General features: G+C 51.6%; 1 protein-coding gene across 8 annotated transcripts in view; it reads right to left on the bottom strand.

Moving 5' to 3' along the window:
- Positions 1-14,101, bottom strand: part of Ptpru (protein tyrosine phosphatase receptor type U) — a 73,893-nt gene that overhangs the window by 10,524 nt on the left and 49,268 nt on the right. For 4 of the 8 annotated variants that reach the window (XM_057783444.1, XM_057783447.1, XM_057783452.1 and 1 more), the window contains 7 exons: positions 9,120-9,310; positions 8,681-8,756; positions 8,156-8,232; positions 6,611-6,628; positions 1,483-1,519; positions 731-828; positions 525-641 (listed from right to left, as the gene is read on the bottom strand). In XM_057783444.1, coding sequence (XP_057639427.1) covers positions 525-641; positions 731-828; positions 1,483-1,519; positions 6,611-6,628; positions 8,156-8,232; positions 8,681-8,756; positions 9,120-9,310 — 614 coding nt within the window. The remainder of the gene's footprint in view (positions 1-524; positions 642-730; positions 829-1,482; positions 1,520-6,610; positions 6,629-8,155; positions 8,233-8,680; positions 8,757-9,119; positions 9,311-14,101) is intronic. The other 4 variants (XM_057783446.1, XM_057783448.1, XM_057783445.1 and 1 more) reach the window with 3 other exon arrangements.

Genomic DNA, 14,101 nt, shown 5'->3' with positions numbered 1-14,101 from the left:
CTCTGCTGAGGCTGACCAGGCACACACTCTGGGTTTGGACTGAGTCCGCCAGATCCTAAAGCTATGGTGTCCGGCATCCACCTGGTCCCTGGGCTGCCATGTCAACGGAAGAGCACTGTGACTCAGGAGTCCTCAGGCTTGCATAGCAAGCGCTTTTGCCCCCTGAGCCATCTTGCCAGCCCTCCTCTGAGGATTTTACCAAGTAATTACATGTCAACCTAGACCCTGATACACAAGGAAACCCTCTGACCCTTGCTTTTCTCATCTGCCAAACAGGGCTGATGGTGAACTCGTGTCTTCACAGGGCTCAGACAATGCGTGCAAGAGGTTCAGCACAGTGCCTCATGCAGCAGGGAACAACACAGGGCAGATATCACATTTCCATATCACATGCATCCGGGACTCCAGCAGAAACAGTCACCAAACCATCCCTCGGCCATGCTTCCTTGCCCCTCCTTCCCCTATGCTTCCTAGACTCGGGCAACGTAGGCTCTACTACATGGACAGGCGTAGGGGAGACTCACCCGCTCCAGGGCAAAGGTGCGCACCACATACTCAGCCAGTGTCTCTGTCTTTACCAGTGTGATCTTGATGTCCCCATACATGTCTGAGTCCTCAGGCCAGTAGCGAGAGCACTTTACCTGTGACCCCCCACAGCACAGGATTCAGTGGGCTCCGAGTCATCCATGAGGCCCACCCTGCCTCCAGCCCACCCTTCAACCCCGCTTACCCTGCCCACCTCTACCAGCTTGGTGATCATGACGATGCTCGCACACTGTTCCTGCCACACCATGCGCCAGAAGTCGTAGATCATCTCGGGCTTCGGCCCTGAGGGCGTAGAGGATGCCTGTCCCTGAGCACGGTCCTTCCATGGCCAGCCCACCATGATGCTCAGTGATGGACACCATCCCTCGTTGGGACGCTCCCAAGACCCAACCCCAATGGGGACTTCTCATTTACCCCAATATACCCCACCAACCACGGCTTCATGCCTACAGGGCCCTGGGATGGGCAGTAGCAAGGCAGAGCCAGGCTGGAGAGTCTGGTGTGCTGAGTAAGAACTAATGAGCCGTGTAGATGATAGACCCTCAGTGTGTGGGCAAGACAGGTGGACAGAGAGGCAGTAGCAGAAGAGAGACAAGACTAGAGGGGATCCAGGCGGCCAGCTGGACCGAGAGGCATGCTCCATGACAGTGCGTACAGCCCCAGTCCTTGCACATACATTACCACAGAGGAACACACAAACACACAACCAGGTTACGGGGGAGGGACTGAGCATCTCAGGAGGCACAGACAGGGCGGATAAGGGCTGCGGTTAGATGTAAAAGATCCAGGCAGGTAGTGGGGACAGAGAGACAGACAGATGGGGAGGCAGACTGGGGGGGGGGGGCAGGGGGATGCTGAGCAGGTCAGCAGGGAAGGCGGGCAGGCAGCAGACATTCCAGGTCACGAGAGGGCGCCACAGGCGGAGGGGCCAGGTACCTTGAGTGGCTATGAAGTGGTTTGACCTGTGGTAGCCCTGGAACAGGAGAATAGGGTGAAGTGAACGTCAAGGGAGCAGACCTCTGTCCCCTCAGACTGCCCCTATCACCGTCCTTCCAGGAGCAGGCATCCTCCAGAAACTCATGTCTCTAGATGAGGGTGACCTGGTCCTCCTCCAAGTCCCAAAGATGAATGAAGCTAAGAGACACCAGGGTCTTGCCATGGAGCCCTGAGGAGGGTGCTCCTCTGTAAGCCCAGCGAGTCTCCCACCCTCAAAGCGGGAACGTTATCTGTTAATAACATGGCTGCCGTTCAGAGACAAATGAAGCGCCAGCTGCTGCTGCCCTGTTCCACCCTGGACCCCAGATATGGGAGAACCAGGGGTTGGCAGAATCCCCAGTTTCAGGCAGGGCATTCAGAATGGAGAGTACCCAGAGCTTGGGGGAGAAATCTTAAAGAGGGCTTCAAATCGGAAGCGAAGGGCCTTTAGATACAGTTTTAAAATCTGTTTTACTGATGAGGAATTTTCCTGAGACCGATGGTTCCATACCGTACTAAACACTGCTGTTTATCTTCCATGAAAGAGAAGCCAAGAGCTACCTCACTCTCCATCCCCAGAGACCTCAGGCCAAGCATCAGTGAGCTGAGGTCCCAGAGTCATGGTGATGGTCCCATACTGTCCTAAACACTACTGTCCGCTTTATAGGAAAGAAAAGCCGAGAGCGCCCTCATCCTCCATCCCCAGTGCCCTCAGGCCAAGTAGCAAAGAGCTGAGGTTCCAAAGCCACAGTAGCCCCCAGGTCCCTCACAAGAAGACACCTTTGTGGGACAAGAACCAGTCAGGAAGTCTGTGTAGACTCTGTGTTAAGTTTCCAAAACAGAATGGTGGCAGGTGCAAGAGGAAGTCACCAAGCTCTGCCCTGACCCTCAACACAGCTCCTGTGGACCCCCGAGCACTGAGAACCCAAAGGGCCCTAGTGCCTCCCTGCCAGGATCCATTCCAGCTGCCCTCAGACAAACACCCTTTCCTTCTCTGGGCCTCCATCTTCACTGCTATAAAGTAGATCATAACAAGATTTCCCTGCCAGGGATGTGAGGAGTACAAGTCGCAATGGAGGTTAAGCGTTTGTCACCAGGCCAAGCACAAGGCAGGGCCAACAGCAGCTGTGATTATTAACCCTGCCTAGGAGGTCTCCAAAGGTCCAGATAGTGTTAATTTCAAAAACTGCTTGGCTGGGTGTGTGGCACATGCCTTTAATCCCAGCACTCAGGAGGCAAAAACAGAGAGGGGATAAAGAACAGCTGGGATGGGAGATGACCTCCAGAGGATTGGGGTGTAACGGACCTAGATCCCTGTTGGCAGGTGCCAACAAGTTCCAGCACTTATTAGTCGGTATAAATAACGAAGTAATGGAACTCAATTAAAACTGATCAATTGGGCTGAGGATGAGGCTCAGGGGTAGAGCATTTGCCTAGCATGTGGGAGACTCTGGATTCTCTACCGGCACACACATATACACACGCACACACACACACAAATACCACATTGATCCTAGTGATATTATAAAATCCATGTCTGTCACTTCTCCAAGAGGAGAGAAGTTTGGCATTTTTGGTGCACAGAGACCCTGGGATATCGTCCCAGGCAGATTTGGGCTCTGAGGATGGGGGTGGGTCTGGAAATAGGCATTTCCAGCCAGTTCCTTGGTAATGCTCACACTGCAGAGCCTCAGACAGCATAGTAGCCAACAAGGCCGAACTTTTCCAAGCCTCTGTTGCCCTCTGCAACTGGAAGATGACAGCCAGACAGCTTCGTGGTTCCCCGGAGAAAAGCCAAAACCCCTTCAAAGTGAAAAACCTCTGGAGTACTCTGCCTGCACTCCAGCAGCCTCCCCACGTCCCCACTGTCTCTACAGCCGGTCAGAGGAACAGCAGAGCCGGAGGATGGGGAGGGCCCGTTCCCAGCTGACTCCACCTAGGAAGTAGTCAAGCTTGGGAACAGGTTACCCTGAACTGCCTGTACTCCTGCACCCAGCACAAACAGTTTGCCTAAGCTCCACCCCGACACAGGATCATCAGCAGAGTCAGCCAGCTCTGCACCTCCACCCCCACCCCACCAGGCCCAGCTCTGTGCCAGCATTTGAGCCTGAGTCAGTAAACTCTGCACCTCCACCCCCACCCCACCCCACCAGGCCCAGCTCCGTGCCAGCATTTGAGCCTGAGTCAGTAAATAACAGAGGACCTGAACTTAACTAAACAGACTGACTGGGCTTGCTATAGCTGAACACTTACTTGCCTGGCATGGAAGAGGCCCATGGAAACCTGATTGATTGCCCAGTGAGTGAATGGCCTACAGTTCAGCTCTGGGGCAATGTTTTCCAGTCCTTTCCAGGATCCTATTCCTTCACTGTTGGAAAATTACATTTTGAAGAAAGAATGGCCCAGAGCCATCCAACCTACTTTGTCATGCAGGCCTATTGGTTTTGTCTTAATATTTATTTATCATTTATGTGTATGCCTGTGTGGCTATATGAGTTTATGTGCACCACGTGCGTGCAGGCACAGCAGAAACCAGAGGAAGGCATTGGATTCCTTAGAATTAGAATCATAGTTGGTTGTGGTATGATGGAAGTTGAACTCAGATCCTCTGCGAAAGCAGCAGGAACCTTTAACCACCGAGCATCTCTCCGAGCCCCACACACCCTATCTGAAGCAAGTGTACAGGTACGCAACCCGAAATTTCTACATGGTCGCTTTTTAAAAAACATTACTACATTTTTATTTCCTTTGTGATCACAGGGGAGAGTGTGGTCGCAGCGACGTATGTGTGGAGGTCAGGTGACCTGCAAGAGCCAGTTACCTCTCTCCCATGTGGGATCACCAGGCTGAGCGGCAGGCTCTCACCTGCTGAGCCATCTCACAGCCCTCACTTCTTAAGTAAGACATGTGCTACTGCACAGCCATTTTATACAGGGACACAGATAGAGGTTTTGCTATGCCTATGCATATACGTATGCATATTCATATGTCTAGGTGTACGCACGTGTAGGTGGGGGATTGCACATGCCAGGAAGGTACATGTGTGCATGTGTGTAGAAGTCAGACGACAACCTCAAGAACTATTATCAGAACAGCTGTCATCTCCTTGGAGACAGGGCCTCTTTTTGGCCTGCTACCTTGCAATTAGGCTAGACTGGCCAGGCAGCCCAAAAGATTCATTTGGCTCTACTTCCCCAGTGCTGGGATTACAAACTTGAATCCCCACATGGGTTCTGGGACTTGAAGTCAGGTCCTCACACTTGCAAGGGAAGCATTTACCACCTCAGCCATGTCCAACCCCCCACAAATACACGTTTTAAATGACCATATCACCTTGCACACTTCGCTCTAGGGAGTGGCACTGGAGAGGTCTGGACCTCGTGCCCCACGCAGGTGCTAGGATCATACATCTACAAGCTTGCTGGGGTCAGAGTGGGTGGTGCTGAGGGACTGCGGAATGGTTTAACGCCGGCTTGTGGCCTTACACACGTCACTTCACCTTTCTCGGATTCAACATTCTCATCCGCCAAATGATACTTGGCACTCTAGGGGCCTGGCACCTGGCAGGTGACATTGGCAACACAATCATTAACTGGCATTTGAGGCGGCATGGAGCCCACTGGGACTTCTAAGGGTATTTCTTAAGAGTCTGACAAGAGAGAACCAAATGGGTGAGATTCAAAGGCAAATGTCTAACCCTAGGGAACCAAGGAGTCTAAGGCCAGTAAGGACCAATATTCATCATAACCCACAGGGGGCGCTAGGACCCAGCACATCTGCTGTCTTTTGTGAGCCTAATGGGCCTTTTACATTTGAGAATTTTACAAACCAACTGTGTGGCTGCACTCAAAATAAGGGGCATGGCTGAGATAATTGGCTGGCTCTGCCAAATGTGGCTGGGGGAACCTCTCACGTCTTATGTTAGTCTCTCTGTGTTGTCCAGAAGTCTGATAATGAACAGAATCCTAGCAATGATAATAAAAAAATGAAATATCTTTTAAAAAGAAGATAAAATGGAAAATGTACCCGCAAAATAGTGAAGAATACCAGTCATTAAATAGTATGAAATACAATCCTCACGCTCAGGAGGCTGAGGCAAAAGATGGCTGGGAATTTGATTCCAGCCTCAACTACACAGTAAGCTCCAAGCCAGTCTAGCTACAGAGTGAGACCCCATCTCGAAAAGCCAAAATTATTGATAATAACAATGATTATAAATACAATGAAAACAACTTATTTTGAGACAGGTTAGCCTCAAACTTACTGTGTAGCTCAGGATGGCCTTGAATTTCTTTGGTTTTTGTTTTGTTTATTTTTTGAGACAAGGTCTTTCTACACAGTCCTGGCTGCAACTCAGAGATCCACTCGCCTCGGCCCCACAAGTGCTGGGATTAAAGAAGTGAACCACCATACCCAGTTTTCACCTGGTGCTAGGTCTCAAACCCAGGGTGTCGAGCATGCTTGGCCAGCATTCCACTAACTGAGCCCTTGTTTCAATTCTCCAAAGAGTAAAAGACATTATAATGTTTAAACTGATATTCAAACTGATTTTTTAAAAAAGCACATTTGAATTGAGGCTAACTGGAAGGCAAACTGATAGTGGTTGAGTTTTAAGCAAACTGACCATAAAGGGTTTGAACACTAGGGAGCTTAAGGAGGACTGGCCCAGGCCTGTCTGCCGCCTGGGGCTGCTCGGTGGGGGGAGGGGTGGGGTGGCAAAGACAAGTCTCAGGGCAATTTCCCCACCACACACACCAGGAGGAGCTCTGCAGAAGAGCAGAACAGGTGAAGCTCACAGGAAATGGCTAGACAGGGGGACAGAAGTGACAGTAGTGACCAGCACTCCAACATAGCTGTCCTTGTTGAGAGAGCAAAAGGTGGCAAGGAATGTCTCCCAGTGGGAAGACAGTCTTCAACCGTGGCAGCCCCTGGCAAGCTGCTGGAATGGGTGGCTGGCATTCAGTGCCAGGAGAGGGGAAGGAGGGGGAGAGAGAAAGAGAGAGACAGCCAACCAGAGCCTGTGAGAGAGCCCAGGACACAGCCAGTCCACCAGACAGGAAGAGGAGGAGGAGAAGGAAGAGATACTTACTTGTCGGTTTATCCGAATCTTAATGATTCCAGTGAGGGAACAGAACAAAGCAAAAGAGACAGATGTTAGGCCAGAGGTGGATGGAGGTGGGAGGGGCACAGGAGAGGCCAGAAAGGGTGATGTGAGCTGGCGGGCAGAACAGAGACAGGAGGCCAGGACTTGGGTGGAGAGAGGCATGGGTATGTCCCTGTCAGGGCTCCAGAGAAACCAACCAGGTGGAACCCAATGAGAAAGATCCACTGTCTCCAAGCTGCCCACGCCTGTGAACCAGGACCGTGCTGGGAGGCAGGGAGACGGCAAAGGGTTCTGGGAAGCAAGGGGTAGCACATTCAGCTCCAGGAGGAAGGTGGAAGGAGAGGAGAGTCATCTCCAGAGGTCTTGATGACCTTAACCCTGGTACACTGCGGCTTCCTCCTGGGCCTTTCTTTGCCTTCACTGCTCATCCCCGAGTGTCCCTCCCCTTCCTCTGCGGCCACACTGCTTTCTCCACAGTCTACACAACCAGCCCCGACTCTGCCACTAACTGGCTCTGTGACACTTTTCTTCTTGCCTATGCTTTTCCAGCTAATCTGAAATGAATTTCCTTCGATGTTAATCTGTTTCCCCCCTACTAGAATCTCTGTATCATAAAAAAAGAAAAAGCGGTGGTCACGTGATCTCATTTCTATCCCTGGTGCCCAGGTGCTCAAAATACATTTCCTACACAATTAAAGAAAGCTCTTCAAAGCTCAGCTTGCTGCATGAAGTGCAGTCAAGTCCCTGGGCCTTGCCCGAGCTCCATCACCATCCCCCATGCACACCTGGGAAGTCTGCCTCTCTTGGCCCATTCCTCCCATCCACACAGGTCCAAGAGTTGTCAAGGCCCCCAAACGGTCAGCATCGGAGGCTGCAGAGACAGCCCAGCTGGGGCTTCAGTCCTTTCTTTACCACTCTAGCTGCGTGTCCTACAACCAGTAGCTTCACCTCTCTGGTCTCCAGCTTCCTTCCCTGTAAGGGGAGGTCATGCATGATAGGGTGATAAGGTTACATGAAATTCAAGAGTGTATGTAAAGTGCTTATCACCATGCCTGGCACACAGTAATGTGCTCAGTAAACATGCCTCCCTACACGTGAAGCACCACTGTAAACAAAGCCAAAACATTTGAACAACTTCCTGATGGCCCTGGGAGATAGCCCGAGTCCTTAGCCTGCCAGGTAAGGTCTTTGTCATCTCACTCTGCATAACCTCCTCTGCTTCAGGATGGGAATCATGAGAATCCCACCTCCAAGCTCTCGGCCCCTTGCTGAGGCAGCTCTTCCCCTCCCTCAGCCTCCCTGTCTGCCCCAGACCTTGTTCTACCTCCCCACAGGCCTGCACAGCCCTCAGGATGCTTTCCCGCAGACCGCCACCCACTCTCAGCTCCCCATGTCTGAGTTCCCTGGCACCAAATGCACCTCAGTCATTCAGACCCCCGTTTAGTCTCTGGTAGGTTTGTGCCCTGCATGGACAGTGAGTCTGGAGGGGACAGGGACAGGTAAGCAGAAAGAGCCGGCTCAGGCACTCACGTCTATGTAGTTGGCAGAGATGTAGTCGGCATCTGGGTCTCCCAGCATCGGGTTAAGTTTCACTCGGTGACGGTCATCTGCGAACAGAGTGGCAGAGCAGGGCTGTGTCAGGAAGCCTGGAGTTTGTAGGTGGCGGGGGGGGGGGGGGGGGTCCTCTTGAAGGTTAGGGGAAGTATCCAGGCATGGCTGCCAGGTGACCTTTATAAGGACTCAGAGCTGACCAGGAAACTCTGGGCACCATGAGGCTGGGCCAAGGGTTTGAGTCTGGGTGTGGAGTTAAGGAAGATTAGCAGCAATTAGCTGTGCAAACTTGAGCAACCTCCCAAACCTCTGTTCCTTCGTCTTTAAGAGAAGCCCCTACTGTGACAGGGCAGTGACAGAGACAGTGGTGTGAGGCCCTCATACACAAAGGCCAGGGCCCTTATTTCTCTGCAGACAGGACTCCCTAGAGCATACTCTGGCCGCTCTCCTCCTTCCACACTTCCTCCTGTCTTTGTGGGCCCCAGTCCCTTCCCGGGGACTCACAAGCAGACACTGTCTCCTGCCGGCTGCTCTTGAGCTTGTCTTTCTTCTTGGTGGCATCCCAGCCTTCAAAGAAGCTCTGCCAATGGGAAAATGGTAGTCAGTGGGGGAGAGAGACCCCAAGACTTTCGGGATCCCTCCCCACAAGGGGAATGACGGAGGCGGGGTGGGGGCGGGGCACCATAAGGGATAGGTTCAAAACACATGAGTGTGTAGGGAAGGGAAAGCTGAGCCAAAGGGAGGGCAGAGTTCACAGAGTTTAAGATACAGAACCCTGAGTCTGACCTGGGGAGAGAGGAAAGATTAAACGATAAAGATTAAGGGTGAGACTAAGCGTAAGTGTGTAAGGCTGAGCTGGGGACTGTCAAAGGAAGGGCCCAACAGGGCTGGACTGAGAAGAGCCAAGTGAGGATCCACAGTGAGGAGAACGGGCCGGGCCCACCTCATATTCCTGCTTGAAGCCATAGCCCTCCGCTGTCTTCATCTGGTTGATATGTTGCAGAAGGTCAGCCACCCGTACTGCGGGGTGCAGCTGTCCTGTGTGATACGGGGAGCCCTTTCGGCCACATGGGCGCCGAGGGGAGCCCCCCAGGAGGCTGCTGGCCTCGGTGACCCCACTGCTTCGCTGGTCTCCTGTAGCCAGAGGAAGGGAAATGGACTCTCACATATATGCAAGCCCAGCCTGGAAGTCTCTAGATGGACTCGGGCAGGGAGCACAGTCAACATGGAGGGGGGCCCCGGATCGTTCCTTAGAGTCAAGCTTAGCGAGGCTACCCTGCATGAGGCCCTGCAAGCCCTTCCCTTCGGTATCTCTGGTTTCCCATTCACAAAATAAGCAGAACAGCTGAAGTGAGCCACAGGGTCCTCATGACTGTGTTACCCTGTGACCCGGTGACGTCTTCACACCACCCTGCCAGGTCTCGCTGTTTGACCTGCACGGACAGCATTAGCAGAGCCCTGGATGTGCCCTCCTCTTCCAGGGAACAATCTGGAACCACGGCAACTCCCAGCAATTACCCCCATTCAAAGACGAGCAAAGCAAAATTAGCTTGCGCAGCCGCCCCCTCCACCGACAACGCCAGGCACCTGAATAGAGTGTTTCTCCTGTGCCAGCATTTCCATTGTCAGCCAGTGGAATGGCCCAGACAAGGGGGCCCCATGGACCCCAGACCCTGCCAGACAGACACCACCCCCCCATCCCCCACCCCCGCTCCAGCTCTTAGAATCAGCATCCTCAAGGACATCCCGCCCTGGTTCCGGGGATCACATCTGAGACTGTGGAAAGCAGCCATAGTTTCTCCTGCCCGACTCACTGGCTCCTATCTCCTCTCAGGAAAGGTTGCGTGGCTGCCTCAGTACCCTTCCTCCCTATCCTTTATGCCTGGAGAACTCAAGCCTCTCTTCCAGGTCTCAGCCAAAATGATCCCCTAGCTGGCCTATGTTCCTCCTTAGTGACTCACAGAGGAGATGAATACAAGATGCACAGGCCACCTCCCCAGACCCCAGAGCTTCCTATGCCAAGGTTTGAAAGCTGCCTCTGAGTAGGAACTCAAGGCCATGCAGGGTCTTCCTACTTCGCTGTTCTGCTCTCAGCAGGCCCGGGCCTAAAAGAGTGCCCAGTTTAACAGAGAGCTGTCTCCTGTAGTTAATCCTGAGATCCAGTTGCTTACAGCTGAACTGGTCAGTGACTTACTTATCATGTAGTCAGATGCTCCATGCCCTTAACCACACAGATGGGGAAGCTGAGGTCCAAGAGGCAAGACAGGGCTCATGTCACAGTGGTAAGTACAGGAATTATTCAAGATGGCTGAGTAGGTAAAGTGCTCCCCGTACAAGCATGAGGACATGGGTTCAGACCGCAAGCACCTAAGAGCTGGGCACTGTGGTAGACACCCTTAAGCCCAACACCTGGAAAGCAGAAACAGATGTGTCCTGGGGACTTGCTGGCCTGCTAGTCTAGCTCAATCTGGCAGCTCCGAGTTCACAGAAACCCTGTCTCACAAGATAAGATGGAGATGTGGAAGACATCCCAAAAACCTCTGCAGGCACATGAGCCTGCAAAGATGTGGATGCACACACACACATACACACATGTACGTACACACATGCATACACATGCATGCACACGTGAACACATATATACATATGCAGGTTCTCATGAACATGCACACACATACGAACATGTACACACACAGAAACACAAATTAGATAAAGAGAGGAGATCTGTGCTTAAAAGAGTCTGCGCAGTTCTGATGTAAACAAAAACAAGTAGATTTATGCCTAGTGAGACCTCTCAGGGCTTCCGGCATGTCGGTGTGCATTTGAAATACCCGAGAGATGAATGGAAGAAGGCCGCTTCGCCTCTCTCGCCATGAAGGGCTCTTTGTGTTTTATAGTCACATCCTCAGGGGCTGCAGTACAGTGTGGGTGGAGACTGACTGAAAGCTCTGGAGCCAGGCAGATCTCAGATCAAATCCCAGCTCTGCATATGACCTCGGGGACGCTATTTAGTCTGCCTAAACTTCCACTTTTACATGTCAACAGAAGTAAAAACTGATGCTGCTAAACATTTGCTGCTGTAAATGTTAAATAATAAGACGGCACGTGAGAGGCACCCAGAGCCTGGCACAGCCACCCACAACAATCGCTGGCATCACTTCCAGGAAAGGGAGTCCCCGAGTCCCCAAAAGCCAGGGCAGCTGGCTGACTGAATGCTTGGTCCTTCTCCACTGTAAGATACTGGTCCAGCCTGAAAAGCCAGTTCCAAGAAGCAGCCACAACTACACAAGGTGAAGGCATGCAAGAGTTCAAGAAGGATTACTAAGGCTAAGGAGATGGCTCTGCCGGCAAAACACTTGCTACATGAACCATGTGGACCTGAGTTCAATCCCCCACGCTCATGTGAAAGAAACAGTCTAGTCTACTTTGAACTATAGTCAGTGAGAGACCTCACCATCTGAGACAGTGACACTTGATGTCAACTTCTGGCATCCAAATGCATACACACACACACACACACACACATACATGTACACACACACAAATACACACATACCACACAATACATGCATACACAAAGGGTTTCTGCTGGTTCAAAGAACCCAGAGGATCAAAGAGACCGGGAGCTCGGGGGTTTGCTGTGGACACAGAGTCAAAAGCTCATGAAGTGATCACCGGGTAGAAAGAGAATCAAACAAGAGTGACAGGAGATTGCACACTTATCCCACAGATCCCGATCAGCCCCCATGATCAGCAGGCACGTAGGTGAGTCAATTTCTGATGAGCAAGAACCAGGCCAGGCAGCTCACAACGAAGCCCAAGAACAGTGCTAGATACTCTGGAGATCAGACGACGGGGAAAGGGTGGGGTCATATGATAGGACCTGGTTTCCTGGACTCAGAGAAGCCAGGTCCCCATTCCCTTAACTATGGGATCTGAGAAGCACTTCTTACCTCATTCCAAGTTCTGCCCCAAGGACCAACCTGCTCACCCGAAGGCAGGTTCATCGTTCCCCAGGGACTGGGGAGATGACTCTGCTTCCTTCCTGGTGGTCTGGCATGAGTTCTACTCCACTGTACCCTTCTCACACCGAGGGACGAAACCCACCAAAACAATGAGTGAAAGAGAAACCAATCCTCCCTGAAGCGATTTGTATCAGGGCACTGAATAGATCTAAAGGATGCCACATGGTTTTCTGCTGTCAACCAAAATTGGGTCTCTGATATTTGGAAAGGAGAAGGAAGAGGAGGTTGAGCCAACAGGTCAGGAGTAGACAAAGCGTGAGAGAGTTCTAAGACTCAGTTCTAGTCTCCTGGACACATGGCTTTCCAGACACTGCAACCTGGCCTTCACTGTGTCCAGTCTCCCCTTCCCACCACAAGCCAAGTCCTGAATTTTCCACCAGCACTCAGCTGCAAGGCCTGTGCCCCCTATGGTGGTCTGAGGGAAAATGCCCCCATAGGCCCATAGGGAGTCTCACTATTAGATGTGGCCTCATTGCAATAGGTGTCGCCTTGTTGGAGTAGGTGTGCCCTTTTTGGAGGAAGTATGTCACTTGGGGTGAGCCTTGATGTTTCAGAAGTTCGGGCCAGGCCCAGTGGCTCACTCGCTCTTCCTACCGCCTGCCATTCCAGATACAGAACTCTCAGCTACCTCTCCAGCACCTCTGCCTGCCTGCGCCATGCTCCCTTCCATGACAGCAATAGGCTAACCTCTGAACTGTAAGCCAGCCCCGATGAAATGTTTTCCTGCCGTGGTCATAGTGTCTCTTCACAGCAAAAGAAACCCTAACTAAGACACCACCCAACCCCGCACCCACTCTCCCAGTTCCCACCAAGCATGCGCAGCCCAGTGGAACACGGCCCTGGTCCGTCCTATACACACCTCTACACACTTGTATCTGTTGCTCCTCATCCTCCTCACTGCTGACTGCCTAAATCCTTCTATGATTTAGTCCCATGCAGCACACACGTGCATCGGCCATTCAAAAAGAAGTGTGCTCAAACTGTGGATCTGCTGCCTGACTATGTGACATGGACAAGGGATATTCCCTCTCTGAGCCTCTTTTTCCTCATTTTTTTGCTTGACTGTTTGCTTGCTTTGGTCTTGAGATAGGTCTCAGGTAGCCCAGGCTGGCCTCAAAGTCCTTATGTAGCCAAGGATGGCTCCTGCTTTCACCACCCAAACGCTGGGGTGACAGGCATGAGTCCCCATGTCCTCTGCGTGTGATGCTTGTGATCTAGCCCAGCCAGGGCTTCCTTCAGGTGACCATGCCGCCCACTGAGCCACATCCCCAGCCCTCCTCCTCCTCCTCATTCTTTTTTTCTTTCTTTCTTCTTCTTTTTTTTTAATAAAATGAAGACTGGTGATCACCACTGGGCAATGTAAAAGGGTGCGAATTCAAGGAGGAAAACTACAAAAAGGGAATGAGTGCATGTCGAGCTGAAACAGACAAATTCCCTGGAAAATGTAACACCAATTGCATCATTTTCTGATATATGTGTGATATTTTTATAGACATAGCAAAAAAAGATCAAAAGTGACTCAAAAATATAAAGTCTGAAAGCCTGGCTCCTTTAAAGAAGTTGATTATGAATTTCAAATCTTGGGCTGGGGAGATGATTCAGTGGGTCGAGGTACCCGTCACTGACTCTGCTGACCTGAGTTCAAACCCCGAGACAGGCACAGCAAAGGGAGAGTCCCAACTCTTATGAGCTGTCCACTGACCCCCACATACACACACAGTGGCACTCACGTACCTACACACATACACTTATATGCAGAGAAAATATGTAAATAAAAATATATTAATAACTTCTCAAAACTTTTGGTAGCACTAATTCTTTGGAACGCTCACATGGTAGTAGTGGCTCTGGTCTCCAATGCTCACATGGTGGTGGCCCTGGTCTCCAATGCTCACATGGT

This window comes from Chionomys nivalis, chromosome 11 (genome assembly GCF_950005125.1).
Source record: "Chionomys nivalis chromosome 11, mChiNiv1.1, whole genome shotgun sequence".
Classification (NCBI taxonomy): Eukaryota; Metazoa; Chordata; class Mammalia; order Rodentia; family Cricetidae; genus Chionomys; species Chionomys nivalis.
Note: the sequence above shows the minus strand (reverse complement) of the source record. Positions and strands in the feature narration are given on the sequence as shown.